The 17,577-nt window shown below is 34.3% G+C and overlaps 1 protein-coding gene across 7 annotated transcripts in view; it reads right to left on the reverse strand.

Moving 5' to 3' along the window:
- The window catches only part of SUPT3H (SPT3 homolog, SAGA and STAGA complex component), a 571,256-nt gene that overhangs the window by 165,957 nt on the left and 387,722 nt on the right, over positions 1-17,577 (reverse strand). For 6 of the 7 annotated variants that reach the window (XM_023587587.3, XM_004454205.5, XM_058306818.2 and 3 more), the window contains exon 6: positions 11,453-11,592. The exons of the other annotated variant lie outside the window; for it this stretch is intronic. In XM_023587587.3, coding sequence (XP_023443355.2) covers positions 11,453-11,592 — 140 coding nt within the window. The remainder of the gene's footprint in view (positions 1-11,452; positions 11,593-17,577) is intronic. 7 annotated transcript variants of the gene reach the window in all.

A 17,577-nucleotide genomic window follows, 5' to 3' on the forward strand; every position in this document is an offset into this window, starting at 1 on the left:
ACTATATTTAGTCTTTGTATCCAGGATCATGGTACTTATTTATAAGACTCCTCATGTCTCAATAAATTATTACTTAGATATTTCTCTCACATTTATTGTTATTATGACGCTTATCTCCAGGTAATTTTTTACTTGTATTATTTTGGTTTTCTTTCTCTTCATTATTTTTACTTATTGACTCTTACTGACATATGGGGGAGACTACTGATTTTTTGTTTCTTTAGTACTATTTAATTGAAGTCTTTTATTTGCGCTCGCAATTTTTGATTGTCTCACAAGATATCTAAGCTTAAAAAATTTTCTTTACGGAATGATAATTTTGTCTTCCACCAATAGCTCTACCTTTCATTGCACTGGTTTGTACTCTGTGAGCTCTGCCAAATGAAAGTGATAACAACGGGCATTCAAAAATTCAACAAAACTATTAATGTTTTAAAAATAATGATGATGTCTATTCATTTACGTGAGATATTCCTATTTCTAGTTTACTGAGAATTTTAAAAAAATGAGGAGTGATCTTTGTCATATGTCTTTTATCATCTATTAAAATAATTCATGGGATGAGAAAGGGGAGATGATACTGGATGTATGTAGAATGCTTAATAAGGTCAAATGTAAATATGTGGTAATGGATGGTCTTCATGGTAACACATTATAATGCCTGTAACAAATATTTTCATTCAATTATGACTGAAACCAGTAGTCAAGGGAGATTAATGTTAGTTGGAAAACAGCTGGAAAATAATATAGGGAATTTATAACAATGATTTTGGCAGTAGAAAAGGATTTTAGTTAATAATATAAGTATAGGAATGATGTTCTACTACAAGGTGTTACAAATGTGCTGATAGGGAAGCAGATATGGCTCAATGGATAGAGCTTCCACCTACCATATAGGAGGTCCAGGGTTCCATACCCAGGGCCTCCCGGCCCTTTTGGCGAGCTGTCCCATGTGAAGTGCTGCTGTGCACTAGGACTGTAGCCCCGCACATGGGTACCCCCCCATGCAAGAAGTGGCCCCCAAGCAAGGAGTACAGCCCTGCGCAGGAGGGCGGACTGCCCAGGAGTGGAGCCACCCACACAGAGAGCTGATGCAGCAAGATTATGCAACAGAGAAGAGACAATATGAGACGCAGTGAACTAGGGAGCTGAGGTGGAGCAAGAGAATGATCACCTCTCTCCCACTCCAGAAGGTCCCAGGATGGGTTCTTGGAACTGCCTAACAAGAATACAACACACACAGAAGAACACACAGCAAATGGACATAGAGAGCAGACAATGGTGGGTAGGGGTAGGGGGAAAAATAAGGAAAACAAATAAAAAATAAAAGTAAATTTTAAAAAAAGTGCTGAGAGATGGGAAAATATAACCAATGTAATTTATAGATTATAGTTAACATCATTATAATGTTTTTGTGGCAAAAGCAAAGAAGGTACTATATTAATGGTAAAGGTCAATAAAAAAGAATATGGGTTTTAGTTTTGTGAGATATGAATGTGATAAAGCATTTTTTTCTCTTCATTTTTTTCCATTATAAAGATGACCTTGACTATGTCATTTAATTAATCTATGTTCATCTTTGTATCTTTTGAACACCAGAGGCTCAACTGAGTTGGTTGCTGTTATTAGATGAGATAAAAGAACTTTTTAGGATTAATGCTTCCATAACTTGTTGAGCTTTTTCTATAATTTTATTTTTTAAAATTTGAAAATTTGAAAAAAAAATCATGTGGATATTATTGTCTTACCTCATTATTTGGCATAAAATATTAAAATATTTTCTACTATTCAAGCATAATTGAACTCATGAAATGAATTCTATTCAGTCATGGTACATTCCTTATTATGCCAAATCAAAAGTGTTAATATTTTAAGATTTCTGCATCCATATTTATAAGTGAGATTATGATACAATGTTTTACTCACTGCTAACCTTTAATATCTATGTTTTCTCTGTGTTTTTTATATTTAGACTTGTCTTAGATTCATTCCCCCATTTTCTCTTATTTTTGCAAATAATTTATTAAATTGATAAATTCAGTGCTCTGCTTTTTAACTCTATTTCTGGTTTATTTTATAATTTCCTGTACTTATATTAGTCAGCCAAAGGGGTGCTGATGCAAAGTACCAGAAATCTGTTGCTTTTATAAAGGGTATTTATTTGGGGTAGAAGCTTACAGTTACCAGGCCATTAAGTGTAAGTTACTTCCCTCACCAAAGTCTGTTGCCACATGTTGGAGCAAGAGGTCTGCCAATGTCTGCAAGAATTCATGCTCCCTCTTCCTCTCTTGGCTTTGTGATCCTAGCTTTCTCCAATATCAGCTGTAGGCTGGGATAAGTCTCCTTTCTCCTGGGGCTAGTTCCTCTCTGGGCTCAACTGCTCTGCTTTCCACAAAGCCAGCTGTAAATCATCAGGTGAATGGCTTGTCTCTCTTCCCAGGTCCTCTGCCTTTGTTTAATGGAGCCTTCTCTCATTCCTCACATTATTTGCTTCTCTGTGTATTTACTTCCTGGGGCTCCAGCATTAAAACTCCAATGTCCCTTCTCTGCAGCACAGTCATACTAATATGGCCCAATCAAAGAGTTAATCATTATTTAATCAAGTAAATGTGAAACCTCTGAATCCAATATAATCTAATATGCCTAGAGGAACAGACCAGTTTACAAACATAATCCAATATCTATTTTTGGAATTCATAAACAATATCAAACTGCTATATCTGTTAATTTTGTTGTAAAGTTTCTAATTTTAGTTGAATGTTTATTTTTTCCAATTTAATAATGAAAGCCTTAAATGCATAAAGTTGCCTCTTTTTTCTCATAAAGATTTGTTCCACACTTGTAATTTTATACAGAAAAATCTCAATGCTATTATTATTTAAATAGTCTGTGGTAGATGGTTTTTCATTTATTTGTTGTTAGTCCATTAATTGTCTGGTAGATTTTTTTTTTCTTTTCAATTTTTAAGCAGTTAGGGTTTTGTTTATGTATTTAACTTTCTGATACTCCTATCTAGGATGCTTTGTTTTTTTTTTTCCACTCTGGTAGGACAATAAGGCCTGCAAATTTTTGCATTTTTGGGATTCTTGTGTGTGTGTCTATGGACTTCCATCACTAATTACAATGCAATTCTGGAAAAAGTTTGCTAACAGACAACAGCTTTAAGCATGGGGGTTCCCACCACACCCTCAGGTCTGATAACCTGCTAGAAGGGTTTGCAGAACTCAGAAAAGTGCTATACTTACAATTTTAAGTTCATTATAGAAAAAAAGAATACAAATTAGAAGGAGCCAAAAGAAGAAATGCATAGGGTAAGGTCTAGGTTCTCAAAGGCAAAGTTTCTGTGTCCTCTCAACACTGAGTCAGAAAAAGTCACCTTTCAGCACAATGATGTGTATTATGAATCATGGAAGCTCATACGAAATCGGGTCTCTATAGTTTTTTATGTGGGTACATTATATAGGTGTGATTGATTGAACACATGTCCATGTGGCTGAACTCAATCTCTAGCCACCCTTCCCTCCAAGGAGGCTGAGCTGATATGATGTAGATTAAAGCTCAACTTCCTAATTGCATCATTGCTCTTTCTGGTGTGGCCATTCTCTCACACTAAGTGAGGGTGACCCCACACTAAGCCATCTTATTGGCAAAAACTATCAGTTGTGGAGATAGGAGGGGGAGGTGAGCGAGAGCACCATGAATAACAAAATATACTTCTATGGGGGGAAATTCCATGGATGTAGAAGTTACTTCCCAGAAAGCTGGGCAGAGAGGCTAAGTTCCTTATACTTTGTGAGTATGTGTAAGACACAGAGAGAGACCCATAATATAATCAAGTTTTGTAAAAAGTTCACGAACATGTGAATAATAGGTTTACTTTAATGGTTTTCAATTTAGAAAATAGTAAAACCCTTTCTTCAATGATGATATGCAGACACAAAATGTAAAACTGAAGTTCTATTAAAGAAGGGGTGGAGGAAAGGTGGAGGCTAAAGCCCCACCAGACCTTTATATACCTTCCCAAAAGGGTTTGGGGTTACCTGGAGTAAGGTTTTAAAAACAGCTGCTGATGTATAACATGTTCCATATGCATTTATTAGATAAACTTAGTTGGTTTTTTTAATGAGGTATTGGGCTGGGGATTGAATCCAGGACCTCATATGTGGGTCTATGTGGGAAGCCAGCACGCAACTACTGAGCCACATCAGTTCCCCTTAGTTTTTCTGTTTGTTTGCTTGTTGTTTGTTTTTGTTTTTAGGAGGCACCGGGAACTGAACCTGGGACATCCCATGTGGGAAGTAGGTGCTTGAGCCACATACACTCTCCTAAACTTCAATTTTTATTATCGAAATATTTTTCCGCGACTCAGTCTGTTATGGACTGAGGATGGTGTGTGCAAGTCTCTGAAACAAATGCTTTCTGTGACTGTCTCCCCACAATGCCAGAAGATTTTGCTTGGTATGTTTCAATGCTTTGGAATTTGATGCTTAACTTAACATTTTATATATACCATATCTTTATTAAAAGTATCATCCATTAATAATATAAAAGTATTGCCTTTATTCCATTTTAAAGCTTTTTCCATTAAATTCTTCTTTCTCAGAAATGAATATAGCTACAACCAGTATTTGAGTTTGTCTTACACATACTTCTGATTATTCTTTTACTTTTAACTTTTGAAAAGTCTGGTAAAATTATGTTTCTATTTTTATAGCATATGAACAAGGACATTCTATATTTTGTATGTGTACATATATATAAAATATATGCATATGTGTTAATATTATCTGTATATACACCTATATGAAATAGAGTATGAAAATTCTATACTTACTTCTTAATCCCATATACACTTAAATTTCTAACTTTTGGGGTATTTGACATTTAAACCTTTTTTATTTTTGATATTTATAAACTTTTATCTTTCTGGGATTAGCTTTTTACCTTTTACATTAAATATTACCTAAAATATTTTTAACTCAAACTTATAGGTATTTTAATTCACTTTCCTTCATAATTAAAAAAAAATGACAATAGGTAGAAACAGGAATAATAAAAAAGAACACATTTCAAAATGAGAACTCTACAGTCAATCACCTCTCTGGCTTTTTCAATGAGTTTCCCAGTCCCCTTTCCTCCAAAAACTATAACTCTGGGGCTCAAAACACCCAAAATTATAACCTCATTACACATGGGGCATGATTGAATCTGTCTTTCATTTGGCCTTTATAAGAAACTCTGTGTTTCAAAATCTATGGCTAGTTTATTTCAGGTTAACCAAAAAATCAGATGGCCCCTGGAGATCTTATTCAATTTAAAGCTTATTAAAACATTTTTAACTGCCTCTCTAGATCCAGAATTAGGCCTCTAACTTAAAGGCACAAGATAACTTTCTGGGTCCTGCCCTGTTCAAGATGGCAGAATAAGATACCTCAGGGCTCTGATCCCCCACAGAAGCTTTGAACAACCAGCAAGAACTGGCAGAAACATCTTTCTCAAAGTTCCAGAAAACAGTTAAAGGACTGCAGTAATAGGGCAAGGGCCAAATCAACACAAAGGTTACTTAAAAGCTTTAGGATCTCCTGGCTCCCCCAGCCCTCACTGACTTGGTGTGGAGCCCACCTGCACTCCCAGTGCAGACCCCAGGTCTTGGTTCCTGAAGAAGTAGAGTAACCCTCATGCAATACTGGGAGCTTGTATGTCTGGCTCAGTATGTCTGGTGGTGGCGTGCAGGACTCGCTATACCAGAACTTGCCCAGTGTAGAGATGGCAGCTCACAGAGCTCTCCTACAGAATGCTATGGGAGAGAAGTCAAGTCTTGCTGCCGGGGTAAGGGACTGCAAACTATAGGACATACAGTGTAGATCCTGTGACCCTGAGGAAAATGCTTCCTATGGAAGAAGGACATTCAGACCCATGAAAAAAGGGAAATAACTAGGACTGCACGCACATGCTCAAGAAAAGATACATGTGGAGAAAGGATCAGGGAGGCCCTTATTCTTTGGCCTCGAGTTATCCAGTCTAAACTGACTGTATGGATAAGCCCTGAAGGAGGGCACTCATACAGGTCAATTTGCAAACACTGAGGAAAATTGTGTTCTTTTTTTCCCTCTTTTTAAATTTTTGTTGTTGTTGTTAGCTTCTGTCAATCAAGGAAAGCTCTGTCATAATACTACCTAAATACAAGTAATCAGATGCCTCAGAGTCTAAATTCCAGTGCTAACATACTAAAATATCCAAGTCCAGGTTTCAACAAATGGTCACAAAACATTCAAATAAACAGGAGGCAATGGCATAGGCAAAGGAGAAAGTTAAAGCAGCACAAGCCATCAATGAGGAAAACCAGACTGGAACATACCTGAAAAGACTTTTCAAAAAATGGTTCCAAATAAGCTCAAAGAGCTAAAGGAAACTATAGTCAAAGACCTAAAGGAAATTAGGAAAATGACAGATCAACACAATGAGAGTATCAATAGAGAGATGGAGATTGTGAAAAAGAACTGAACAGATCTGAAGACCACAGTAAGAGAAATTAAAAATTCCCTGGAGGAGTTCAACAGCAGATTAGAGCTGGCAGAAGACAGTTTCAGAAAACTTAAATATAAGACAATTGAAATTATGCAGTCTGAGGAGCAGAAAGAATAATGAGTGAAGAAAAGTGAACAGAGCCTGATGAAACAAACTGTAGAACACCATCAAGCATGCCAACATATACATTGTCGGTGTCCCAGAAGGAGAAGAGACAAAGGGGGTAATGGCTGAAGACTTCCCAAATTTAATGAAAGACATGAATATACACATTCAAGACACTCAACAAACTCCAAACAGGATAAACACCAATAGACCCAGGATGCAGCATATTATAATCAAACTGTCAACTGCCAAAGACAAAGAACATTCTGAAAGCTGGAAAACAGAAGGAAGGTATCATGTATTAATACAAGGGAGTCTCAGTAAAATTAAGTGATGATTTCTCATCAGAAACCATAGTGGCAAGAAGGCAGTGGGATAACATCTTTAAAGTGCTGAAAACAAAAAACTGCCAACCAAGAATTCTATATTGGCAAAACTGTCCAAAAACTGAGGGATGGATTAAGACATTCCCAGATAAACAAAACTAGAGGGAATTCACCATCATTAGACCAGCCTGATAAGAGATGCTAAAGAAAGTTCTGCAGGTTGAAAGGAAAGGACAATAGACAATAGACTGAAGTCACACAAAGAAATAACAATCTTTGGTGAGGGTAATGACAGGGGGAAATACAAATGCCATTACTATTGTATTTTTTATTGATAAGTGCACTTCTTACAATAGAGATCTAAAAAGTAAGTGAATAAAATGTAATGATAAATCAGTGATTGTGGACTCCATGTATAAACATATAATTTGTAACAAGAACTACATAATGGTGGGGGGGTAAAAGAACATAGTTCGTGTATACTATTGAAGCAGTTAAATTGGTATCAAAGCAAATCGGATTGTCACATATTTAAGATGTTGAATTTAAGTCCCATGGTAACTACAAAGAAAATACTGGAGAATGTGGAAGCTCAGAGGGACAGTAATTAGAGTACAGGTTGTCACATGCAGGGGTCTGGGAGAAGGGGAAGTTAATGCATGAAGGTTGCAGGGCTTCTGTCTGGGAAGATGGGAAAGTTTTAGTAATGGAAGGTGGTAGAGAAGGTACCACAATATTGTGAATATGATTAATCCCATTGAATGGTATGCCTGACAGTATTTGGGATGGGGAAGTTTATATTATACATATGTTCCCACAATTAAAAAAAAAAAAGAGCAACTAAAGAGACAGTGGCATTTAAAAGCAATATATGATCTTAGATGGGATTGAGCAGAGGAGGAGAAGAGGTTGCCTTGAAAATGACATGTTTCTTCTCTTTTGAGGCTTTCAGAATGCTTTGTCTTTGGTATTTGACATTATTGGGACATATGAAAAATTGGAATATAGACTGTAAGCTTTATGTCAGTGTTATATTTCTTGAACTTGATAATTGACTTAAGGTGGTTATATAAGTGACTATATTTGTTCTTAGGCAATGTATATGGCAGGAATAAGTGTTCAAGGAGCATGATATATACAATCTATACTCAGTGTCCATAAAATGGATTGATAATTGGACAGAATAACAGATAGATGAATAGTAATGTAGAATGATGTGGCAAAAGTGCAAAATGTCAATATTTGTGCATTTAGGTACAAGGGGGTATTTAGGAGTATGCTGCAGTTCTCTGTATGGGGTCTGTACTATTTTTTATCATTTTTGTATTTTTAAAAGATAGATTACATAAATGATACATAAAAAATGTAGTGGATTCCCATGTGCCTCACTCCCTACCTCTCCTACACTTTCCCACATTAACAACAACTGTCCTACAAGTTTGAAAGTATTTAAAATGAAACATTTTTTTAAAGCACAAGATAAACATTTACTAGGGATTTTCAGCACCCCAATCTGTTTAAAGATGACTCCTGATATGCTTGAATCCTTGCTCTCTTGTTTACTTTTATCAATTTGAGAATAAGTTTGAAGGTAAATAGTTCACCCAATATTTTTAAGCATCTGCTGTTTACCCTGCCTGCCCCCGTGGTCCCCCCCCCCCCCCAAACAAACCTAGTGGATTACTGAATGGATACTTTTCGTGATTAATGATAAAAACTTGATCTTCTCAGGTTCTTCCACAAGTGGGGTGGCTGGGCCTTAGGCAGGGTATTCTGTGAATGACCAGTTTTTCCTGTTAGGAAAATCCAAAGACATTTACTGCTTTTAAACAACCTTTTCTTGGCATTTGGTTGATTCAGCCACATTGAGATGACTAGATCTCAAAAAATTAGAATTAAATAATTAGTATCAACACTAGGGATATAACTGTCTTATTCCATGCTAGGAGTGGATGGGGGCAAGGAATGCTTGGAGGGTGATAGCTATGAATTTATATGTATAACATAATGATTTCCATTTTCCTGGCTGCTTCTCTTTTCCAATTCCTAAAATACATTAAAAGAATCACGAAAATTATCTAATCATTATTTTCTAATTAAAAAAAATTTTCAGAGATCATGGATCCATTTTATTATAAATATACCCCAAGTACTAGAAATTTGGTGTTGGAGAAAAACAAGAGTCATCTATTATGACTATGAACAAGCATGAAGAAATGGATGTAAAAATACAGACCATTTTATATTTTAAGTCACATAATACAAAATACTAATGAAGGAAATTATAAGTAAAACACAAAGCCAGGCACACATAGAAATCATCTAAAAACAACAGGAAAGAACTATCCATTTTTTATATGCTTGCTCAATGTTTTGAGAAAAAGACAGGGTCCCAAGTGAGTTTCTGTCCATAAAAATATTTCTATTCTAAATCACATTTAAGTAAAGAAAAAAAGAAAGAAGAATGAAAAACAAAAACAAGCTTTGTTGGTAGGTCTATATCATTTCATACATTCTAGGGAGGAGGTAGTAAATAGAACTTCTGCAACCATAAGTGATGCTTGGAGGAAAATTAAATCACTGAGTGATGCCAGGACTGATTATTCTACTGCCCTTTAAAAGCAAGAGATTGCAGTCTGTGAGTCCAAAGTGGTTTCATATGGACTGCCACAGTTGTGGTTTATGCTTGAAACTATAACCTGTCAAATTAGAAGCAGGCAAGGCCTATGCCCTTGACGGTTCCACTTTCTACTGTCTACATTTAAGTTATGTCTACAAGTTCAGCACTTTTGATCCAGTTAGACGCTGTTATTTGGATGAGTAGACTCTCAAAACCACTCTTCTTTATCCTGGTTAAAGAAGATTTTAGGTATGATATAAAGGTTAATGAAATGCCAATCCAATGTTGTTGTATAGATGAAGCTGACTTTTACTCTTCTTTTCTTTCACTATTGATATTCAATTTTTTTTTTGTTACCACTATGTAATATATACTGTCACTACTGGGGGAAGGTATATAGATTACGTAAGTGCCCAAGCCTTTTCTATCCTGTATTTCCAAATAATTTATTGACTTTCACTTGCATCTTATTGACTCATCATTTTTCCAGATCTGTAGTAGCCTGCTATTATGTTTTCAGTGTTAAAATGCTCCATTTCTTCTCTTTTCCTTGACTGTGGAATGCCCTTCTGGGCAATGGGCGTGGTTGACAGAGATTTTCCCATCAAAACTAAAAACTACTTGTTCTATTTTGCTAAAGTTTCATGTAGAATTCTTCCTTAATGAATCTTTCTTAATGCCCATTTTTATAATATAAAATGTTTTAAAAATAAAGTATAAACAATATTTGCTTTCTGTGTAATGCATCATAAGTGAAACCATGCCACTAAATAATCATATCCTGTTTTAGTCCATAATGACATCAGAAATATATGTTTATCATCTGCTCTGGACAACTTAGTATGTTTTTGGCCCAAGGCGAAGTCGAACTAAAACCATTTGCAGTTGCCCAAAACCAAGATAACCACACATTTCTTAGGTAATTGATACCTAAAAAGAGCATTGCCTTTAGATCATAGTTCATGATCTAAGCACACTAATTCTTTAAAGAAGGTTGTTAGAGTTTATAAAGCATGTATGTCTATTGGACTTCCTCCAAAGTTTAACGTGAAATAATTCTATTTTAGCATGCATAGAGGCTATGATAAAGTAGGCACTTAGAACAATTTTTGCAAGCTCTGGAATTACCTCTCTTGTCTAATTTAAAGAGATTTCTTTCATGCAAAAGTATAATAGTAGTAATAAGAATGAAAGCATCCTACCTTGTATTTTGGAAGGTACTCAAATCAAATGAATCATTTTTTCTTTTCTTAAGTATTTAAAGAAATACTAATTTCATGTATAGATAGGTAAAGTAAGAAGAAGACATACAACTTTCTTATTCATTGTTGAAACAGTTCCAGGGAGTCCAAATATGTGTCACTGACTTTGTGTTACAGTGACATAAAGCATGTAATTGCTCTGGATATTACCCTAGCTAGCGAGTCCAGCCATAAGTCTGCAACTATAGCCTGAAATATAGCTCTTCATGCATATGCATACACAAAAGTGGTTAAGAATTACCTTTGCCCAAAAAGGTAACAGATGATTTAGAACAACAAAAAAAAAATCAGTAAATAGTTGATTATAAATTAGCTTTTAATAAATGAAATAATATTACTAAATACAATTTCAAGAAGGAAACTTAGGGAAACCTTCTCATTTTCAAAGGAGGAAACGGAGAAATGGGGAACTGAAGTCATCTACCAAAATTGACCGAAGGCAGAGCTTGACTCCCTCTCTAGAGCTTACTCCAATGCACTATGTTGCTTTCATACAAAAAACCAAGACTTGGTGGTTCAGACAATATCTAAAGAACACTAGAACAGAAGCAAATAGTACACGCACTGTAGTGGTTATTCCATTACTGTAAAAAGGGAAGAATATACTCTACCTCCATTCTCTCTTGTTTAACTTCATCAATTTCATCATCTTCAAACATTGCCAAGAGTTCTCCTGTCTGGTCAATAGAGTTGAGGAAGTCTTGAGCAATTTTTTGTCTTTTATTTGTGTTACTGCTGCCACTCAATTTGTCTTAATGGAGATAAGAGACGGAAAAAGAAATGTGCTCAATAGATTTATATCAGCAACAATCATTACATGTACTGAATAATGCATATGAAATTAAATTTGGGGGAAGTGGACTTGGCCCAGTGGATAGGGCATCCGATTACCACGTAGGAGGTCTGCAGTTCAAAGCCCCGGGCCTCCTTAACCCATGTGGAGCTGGGCCATGCACAGTGTTGATGCGCGCAAGGAGTGCTGTGCCATGCAGGGGTGTCCCCCGCGTAGGGGAGCCCCATGCGCAAGGTGTGCGCCCCATAAGGAGAGCCGCCCAGCACGAAAAAAGTGCAACTTGCCCAGGAATGGTGCCACACACATGGAGAGCTGATGCAGCAAGATGATGCAACAAAAAGAGACAGGGATTCCCGGTGCCATTGACAACAGAAGCAGACAAAAAGAACACGCAGCAAATGAACACAGAGAACAGGCAACTGGGAGCGGGGAGAGGGAAAGGGAGAGAAAAAAAAATTATAAAAAAAGAAATTAAATTGGGGATTCTCTCAAAATAATCTTTAAAAGGAGAATTATTGTATCCAAAGAAAATAAAAGTGAAAGTAACCTGGAATTAAATCATTCATTTATTCATGTCATAAATAAAACTGAAAGAATAAAACCAAATTCTCAATTCCACAGTAAATGTGAAAGATCTGAACTCTCTTACCAACAGAAGAAAAGGGGCCTCTCTGATTTGGAAACAGGATTCTGCTATTTACTATTTAAAATAGACACATCTTAAACAAAATGACAATAGAAAAAAGGATGTGTAATGATATATTGGGCAAACGCAAGCAAAGGAAGCACGACTGGTAATACTAATGGTAGAAAACACAGTTCAATATCAAAAGCAATAAATGAGACACAGTGGAATATTATCTAATAAAAAAGGGTTCAATCTCCAAGGAAGGTTGACAGTCATAAACTTTTATGTACTGATAGTAGCAAAACGAGTTTTGCAAAGGAAAACAATTAAAAAACACAATCATTGTGAGATATTTACTTCTTTTTCCAAAATTTCATAACTTAAGACTACACAATTTTTTTATTTTAATCTTTTACTACCTATTTAGACATTAGAAACTAACAATATTCTCTTAGGTCCATAAGTATTTTTCTTGTATTTTATTGCTTTCATTTTAACTTTCATTCTAAAAAGTTTTTCTACAGATACCTATATAATTGAAATGCATAAAAATGATATCATATATACTAATTTTTGCTTGATTGCCATTTCCCATCTTCCTCCCATTTTTGTTATCAGCCCAGCTCCAATCCATATGTAACTCGTATTAATCATCCTGTATGCATTCATTCATATATTCCTTCATGCTCATATAAAAAATATATATACCTAAATATGCATATACATATATACATATACAGTCATTTATAGGAATGCCTTATTCATTTTTTGCCTAGAAATGTGTTATAACTTTTTCTTTGCATCTCACTTTTCTTGGTTCATGAGGGAGAAAACCATCTCCAAGTCAACTGGTATAACCCTAATTCATTCTTTGTAGGAGCTGCGTAACATTTTATGGTATGCATCACAGCTTTCCAACCAAGCCCTTATTGATGCGCACATATTTTGGTTCTGGTTTTTCACACTAGGGGTAACACTGCAATAAGCATCACCATTTGTATAGTCTTCTGTACTTAAGGCTTTATTTTTAGGGCATAGAATCACATGAGTAGGACTATGGTAAAGTGACACAAACATTCTAAATTTTAACAGATGTTATGAGATTGCTGTCCAAGGTATTAATCTTTCACATTCATAACAGCAACGAGGGTCATCATTTCCCCACAGGAGAAAAGTCTGAAGGGTAAAAAGTGAGATATCATTATAACTGAAATATTTAATTTCCCTAATTACCAATGAATATGAATTTTTTCATGTTTGCCAACTCTCTGGATAAGCCTTTCTGTTAACTGTCAATTTTTACTCTTTGCTGATTTTTCATTTTGGTGGTTTATTGTTTTCAGTTTAAAAGAGGTCTTTTATATTAACTCTGACATCTGAATTTGAAATGCTTTTTTCTAGTCTACCACTTATCTATTGATTTTAGGGCATCTTTTGCCATCAGAATTTAAAATTGTTTATTATCAAATAAGTTCATCTTTCCTTTTATAATTTCTTGTTTGAGAAAATGTTTCTCCATTCCCACATATTGTAAATGTAATGTCCTGGGTTTTCTTTTCAGATTTTGATTGTTTTGGGTTTTTTTTGTTTTACATCTTCAATCTATCTGGAATTTACTTTGTATATGGTATATTTGAAGGTTCACTTTACTGTTCTTACAAATGGATGATGAGTTGTCCAGTTCCACTAATTAAATAACCCAGCTTTATCAAGTGAAATGAACTTTTGTCATATTATAGATTCTTATATATTTCAGATCTATATGTCTTCTCCTATATGACATCATAAGCTTTATAGTATATTCTTACTCTTTTTTCATGCTTTTCCTGGCTATACATGGGCATTTATTCTCCCAGGGAAATGTTATGATTTTTTTATACAATTCTAAGAAAACTTCATTGGGATCATATCTAAAGTTGCATTAATTTTATTTATTAATTTTGGTTGAATATGTATATTTGTAATTTTATCTTCTGTCCAAGAACATTTATCTTTCAGTTTTGTCAGATCATATTTAATGTCTTTCTTATTATATATATTCCTAAATATAACAGTTTTGGTAGACAAAGGTAATAAAAATTTCCATTTTTTGGGAGTGCTTTCATTGAATCCTATAGACATTTGTACAAAGTATTCTTTTCATTGTTCTTTTGATATCCATTTTGATCCCAGGATTTTTTTAGCTCTATTTTTGAGTTATTTCAATTAGTAGTTGTTTAAAGGCTTACAATATACATCTTACCTAAACAGAATCTACTTCAGATTTTGAATTTCCACATCATTAAGATTTATGGGTTATGCTTTTATTATTTATTTATAGTTTAATTGAATTAAGATCAGTGGCTCAAATCCACAGATAATATAGTCTTATTTTAATTTGGAAAGGTCTATTTTGTGGCCAATTTCATTATTAATTTTTCTAACTATTCTGTGGACATACTAAAAAAAGTACAGATACTCTAGTCCAGTGAAATAAAGTTATAGGCATATCTTGATACTTTACTCTTTTATTGTTTATTTCCTAAAGGTTGATTAATAGTGCTTTCTATAATTATATAATATTCCTCCTTATCCTTTTTGGTGCTTTTAATATTAAACTTTACCTTGCCTAATTTTACTATTGCTACTCCTGCTTTCTTTTGCATTTGTAGATACATTTGTATATGCATTATTTAATAATTTGTTTGTCTATTCTATTTTCAACCTTTAAGTTTTAGTTTTGTTGTTGTCTTTTAATGGAAGAATTTAATCTATTCACATTTATTGCAATGGCTGATTTAATTGATTTTTATTATTTTCTCTTCCTTTATATTGAGAATTTATTTTATATTCTTGCTTTCTTCTTTTCCTTTGTTCATGCTGCTAATCCTTCTATTTCTCTTTGTTAATTTGAAATTCCATACCATTAATACATACCACCCTTTTTCTATTTTTCATTAATCCTTACCTCCTTCCCGTTTGCTTGGATCTATTTTAAATAATAGCTTAAAATATTATTTAAAACAATGTTTCAATTATATTCCTACCAAGAGATAGCACTTCCCCAAAAAGTATCTTTTTCTTCAAATCTTTTTTGCATTTCAGTAATAGAAGACCTTCAAAACACTTTATTTCCTCTTTCCTCTCCCTACTAACAGATCTTTGAAAGATTTTACTTTACCCCTTGTCCTCTACACCTAAGCTTTTGGCTTTTGATGAAAAAGTATATTATTCCTAGACTATTACTAGAATTTCACTCACAGTTTTTCAAGAAATTGAGCACATGTATTACATATTCTCAGAAATTATAGTCCTGAGAATATATAATATTGAGAAAGCCCAAGAAAGATTCAGTATTTAATAGATTTTCCCTTTCTTCTTCTTCCTTTTTTCTAAATTTGAAGTCTCTAGATGAGATATATAGATGATACACTCTGCATTTTTGCACATTGCCAAACAGTATTCTTTTGCTCGATAGACATCTTATCTTGACTAGACAGAGAGTTCTTGGGTTGCAGGCTTTTTCTCTAGTATATCAAAAGATACTCTTCCAGTGTTGCAAATGAGTAGTTCAATGACCATCTGATTAATCCAATCATGCTTTTTATAGGGTAGTAAGCGGAGGGAGGGAGCCAGGCTGTTATAAGGTTTTTCTCACTATGTTTACAAATAAGGAATTTTACTAAGATAATCCAGATATGTCTCATTATTCATCAAAAAAGCCTAGAACTTAAACTCTTTTACTCTGAAGCCTTGGGTTTTCTTATACGGTTAAGGATATTCTTGTCTATCACTTATTTAATAATTGCCTCTCCTCTCGTTTTTTCTTTCTGAAATACCTTATATATATATATATTATATATATATATATATTAAGTTTTCTGGATTTATCCTCTACATATCTTATATTTTCCCTTGTGACTTCTGTATCTTCATATTTTTCTGTGTACTTTGATACATCTATAACATTTTATCTTAATACAATGTATTTCATTAATTGTTTTTTGATTTTAAACTAACCTCCCTTTCCTAGGATAAATTCCATTTGGTCATGGTGTATCATCCTTTTTTACGTGTTGTTAGATTGGTTAACTAGTATTCTGTTGAGGAGTTTTGTGTCTATATTCATAAAAGATATTAGTCTTTAGTTTTCTACTGATGTCTCTGGTTTTCATAGCATGGTAATACCTCAAAAAATAAGTTAGAAGTGTCTCCTCTTCTATTTTTTGGAAAATTATGAGAAGAATTGGTATTACTTATTCTTTAAACATATTATAAAGTTCACCAGTGAGTAAAAATAAATTCATCAGTGAAGCTAGTGAAGTCATCTGGGCCTGGATTTTTATTTATGGAAAGCTTAAAAATTACTAATTAAAACTCTTTACTTGTTATAGCTCTACTCAGATTTTCTATTTCTTCTTGATGAAGTTTTGGTAATTTATGTCTTTCCAGAAATTTGTTCACTTTAGCTAAATTATCCTATCTATTTACATTCAGTTGTTTGTATTATTCCATTACAGTTGTTTGTATATATTTCTTTTTATGTCTGTAAGGTTGGTGGTGATGTCCCCTCTAACATTTTGTAATGAGTGTTGTGGTGGCTTGGAGCTATGTACTCCAGAAAAACAATTTTTTAAACTTAATCCATTCTTGTGGGTATGAACCACTTGTAAATAGGATCTTTTGATGAGGTTATTTCAGTTAGGGTGTAACTCATCTGAGTCAGGATGGGTCCTAATCCTATTACTGAAGGTCTTATAGGGAAGGTCACTGAGAGACACACACACACATACAGGAAGCAGTTAGAAGTTGAATGGCAATGGAACAGAGAAGCCAGGAGAGGATGCCATGTGCATTGTCATGTGACAGAGAAGCCAAGGACTAAGGACTGTTGGCAGCCAGCCCTAGGACATCACATTTTTCTGGGAGAAAGCATAGCCTTGATGATACCTTCATTTTGGACTTCTCCTAACCTCAAAACTGTGAGCCAATAAGTTCTCATTGTTTAAGCCAAACTAAGCACTGTATTTTCTTTAGCAACAAAGAAACTGAAACGCATCTTTTCTCTTGGTCAGTCTAGCTAATCGTTTGCCAATTTTGTGATCCTATGAAAGGATCGAGTTCTGGTTTAATTGATTTTTTCTATTGTTCTTATATTCACTCATTTATTTCTTAGTTACTTTCAGTAGTAACCTTTACTATTTCCTTCTTTCGGATGGCTTCTTCTTTTTCCACTATCATAGGTTAGTTTACTAATTTGAGATTGCCTATATTTTTAATATAGGCCTTTATAGCTATTTATTAATTTCCCTCTAAGCTGCATACCCTAATTTTTG

This window comes from Dasypus novemcinctus, chromosome 11 (genome assembly GCF_030445035.2).
Source record: "Dasypus novemcinctus isolate mDasNov1 chromosome 11, mDasNov1.1.hap2, whole genome shotgun sequence".
Taxonomy (NCBI): Eukaryota; Metazoa; Chordata; class Mammalia; order Cingulata; family Dasypodidae; genus Dasypus; species Dasypus novemcinctus.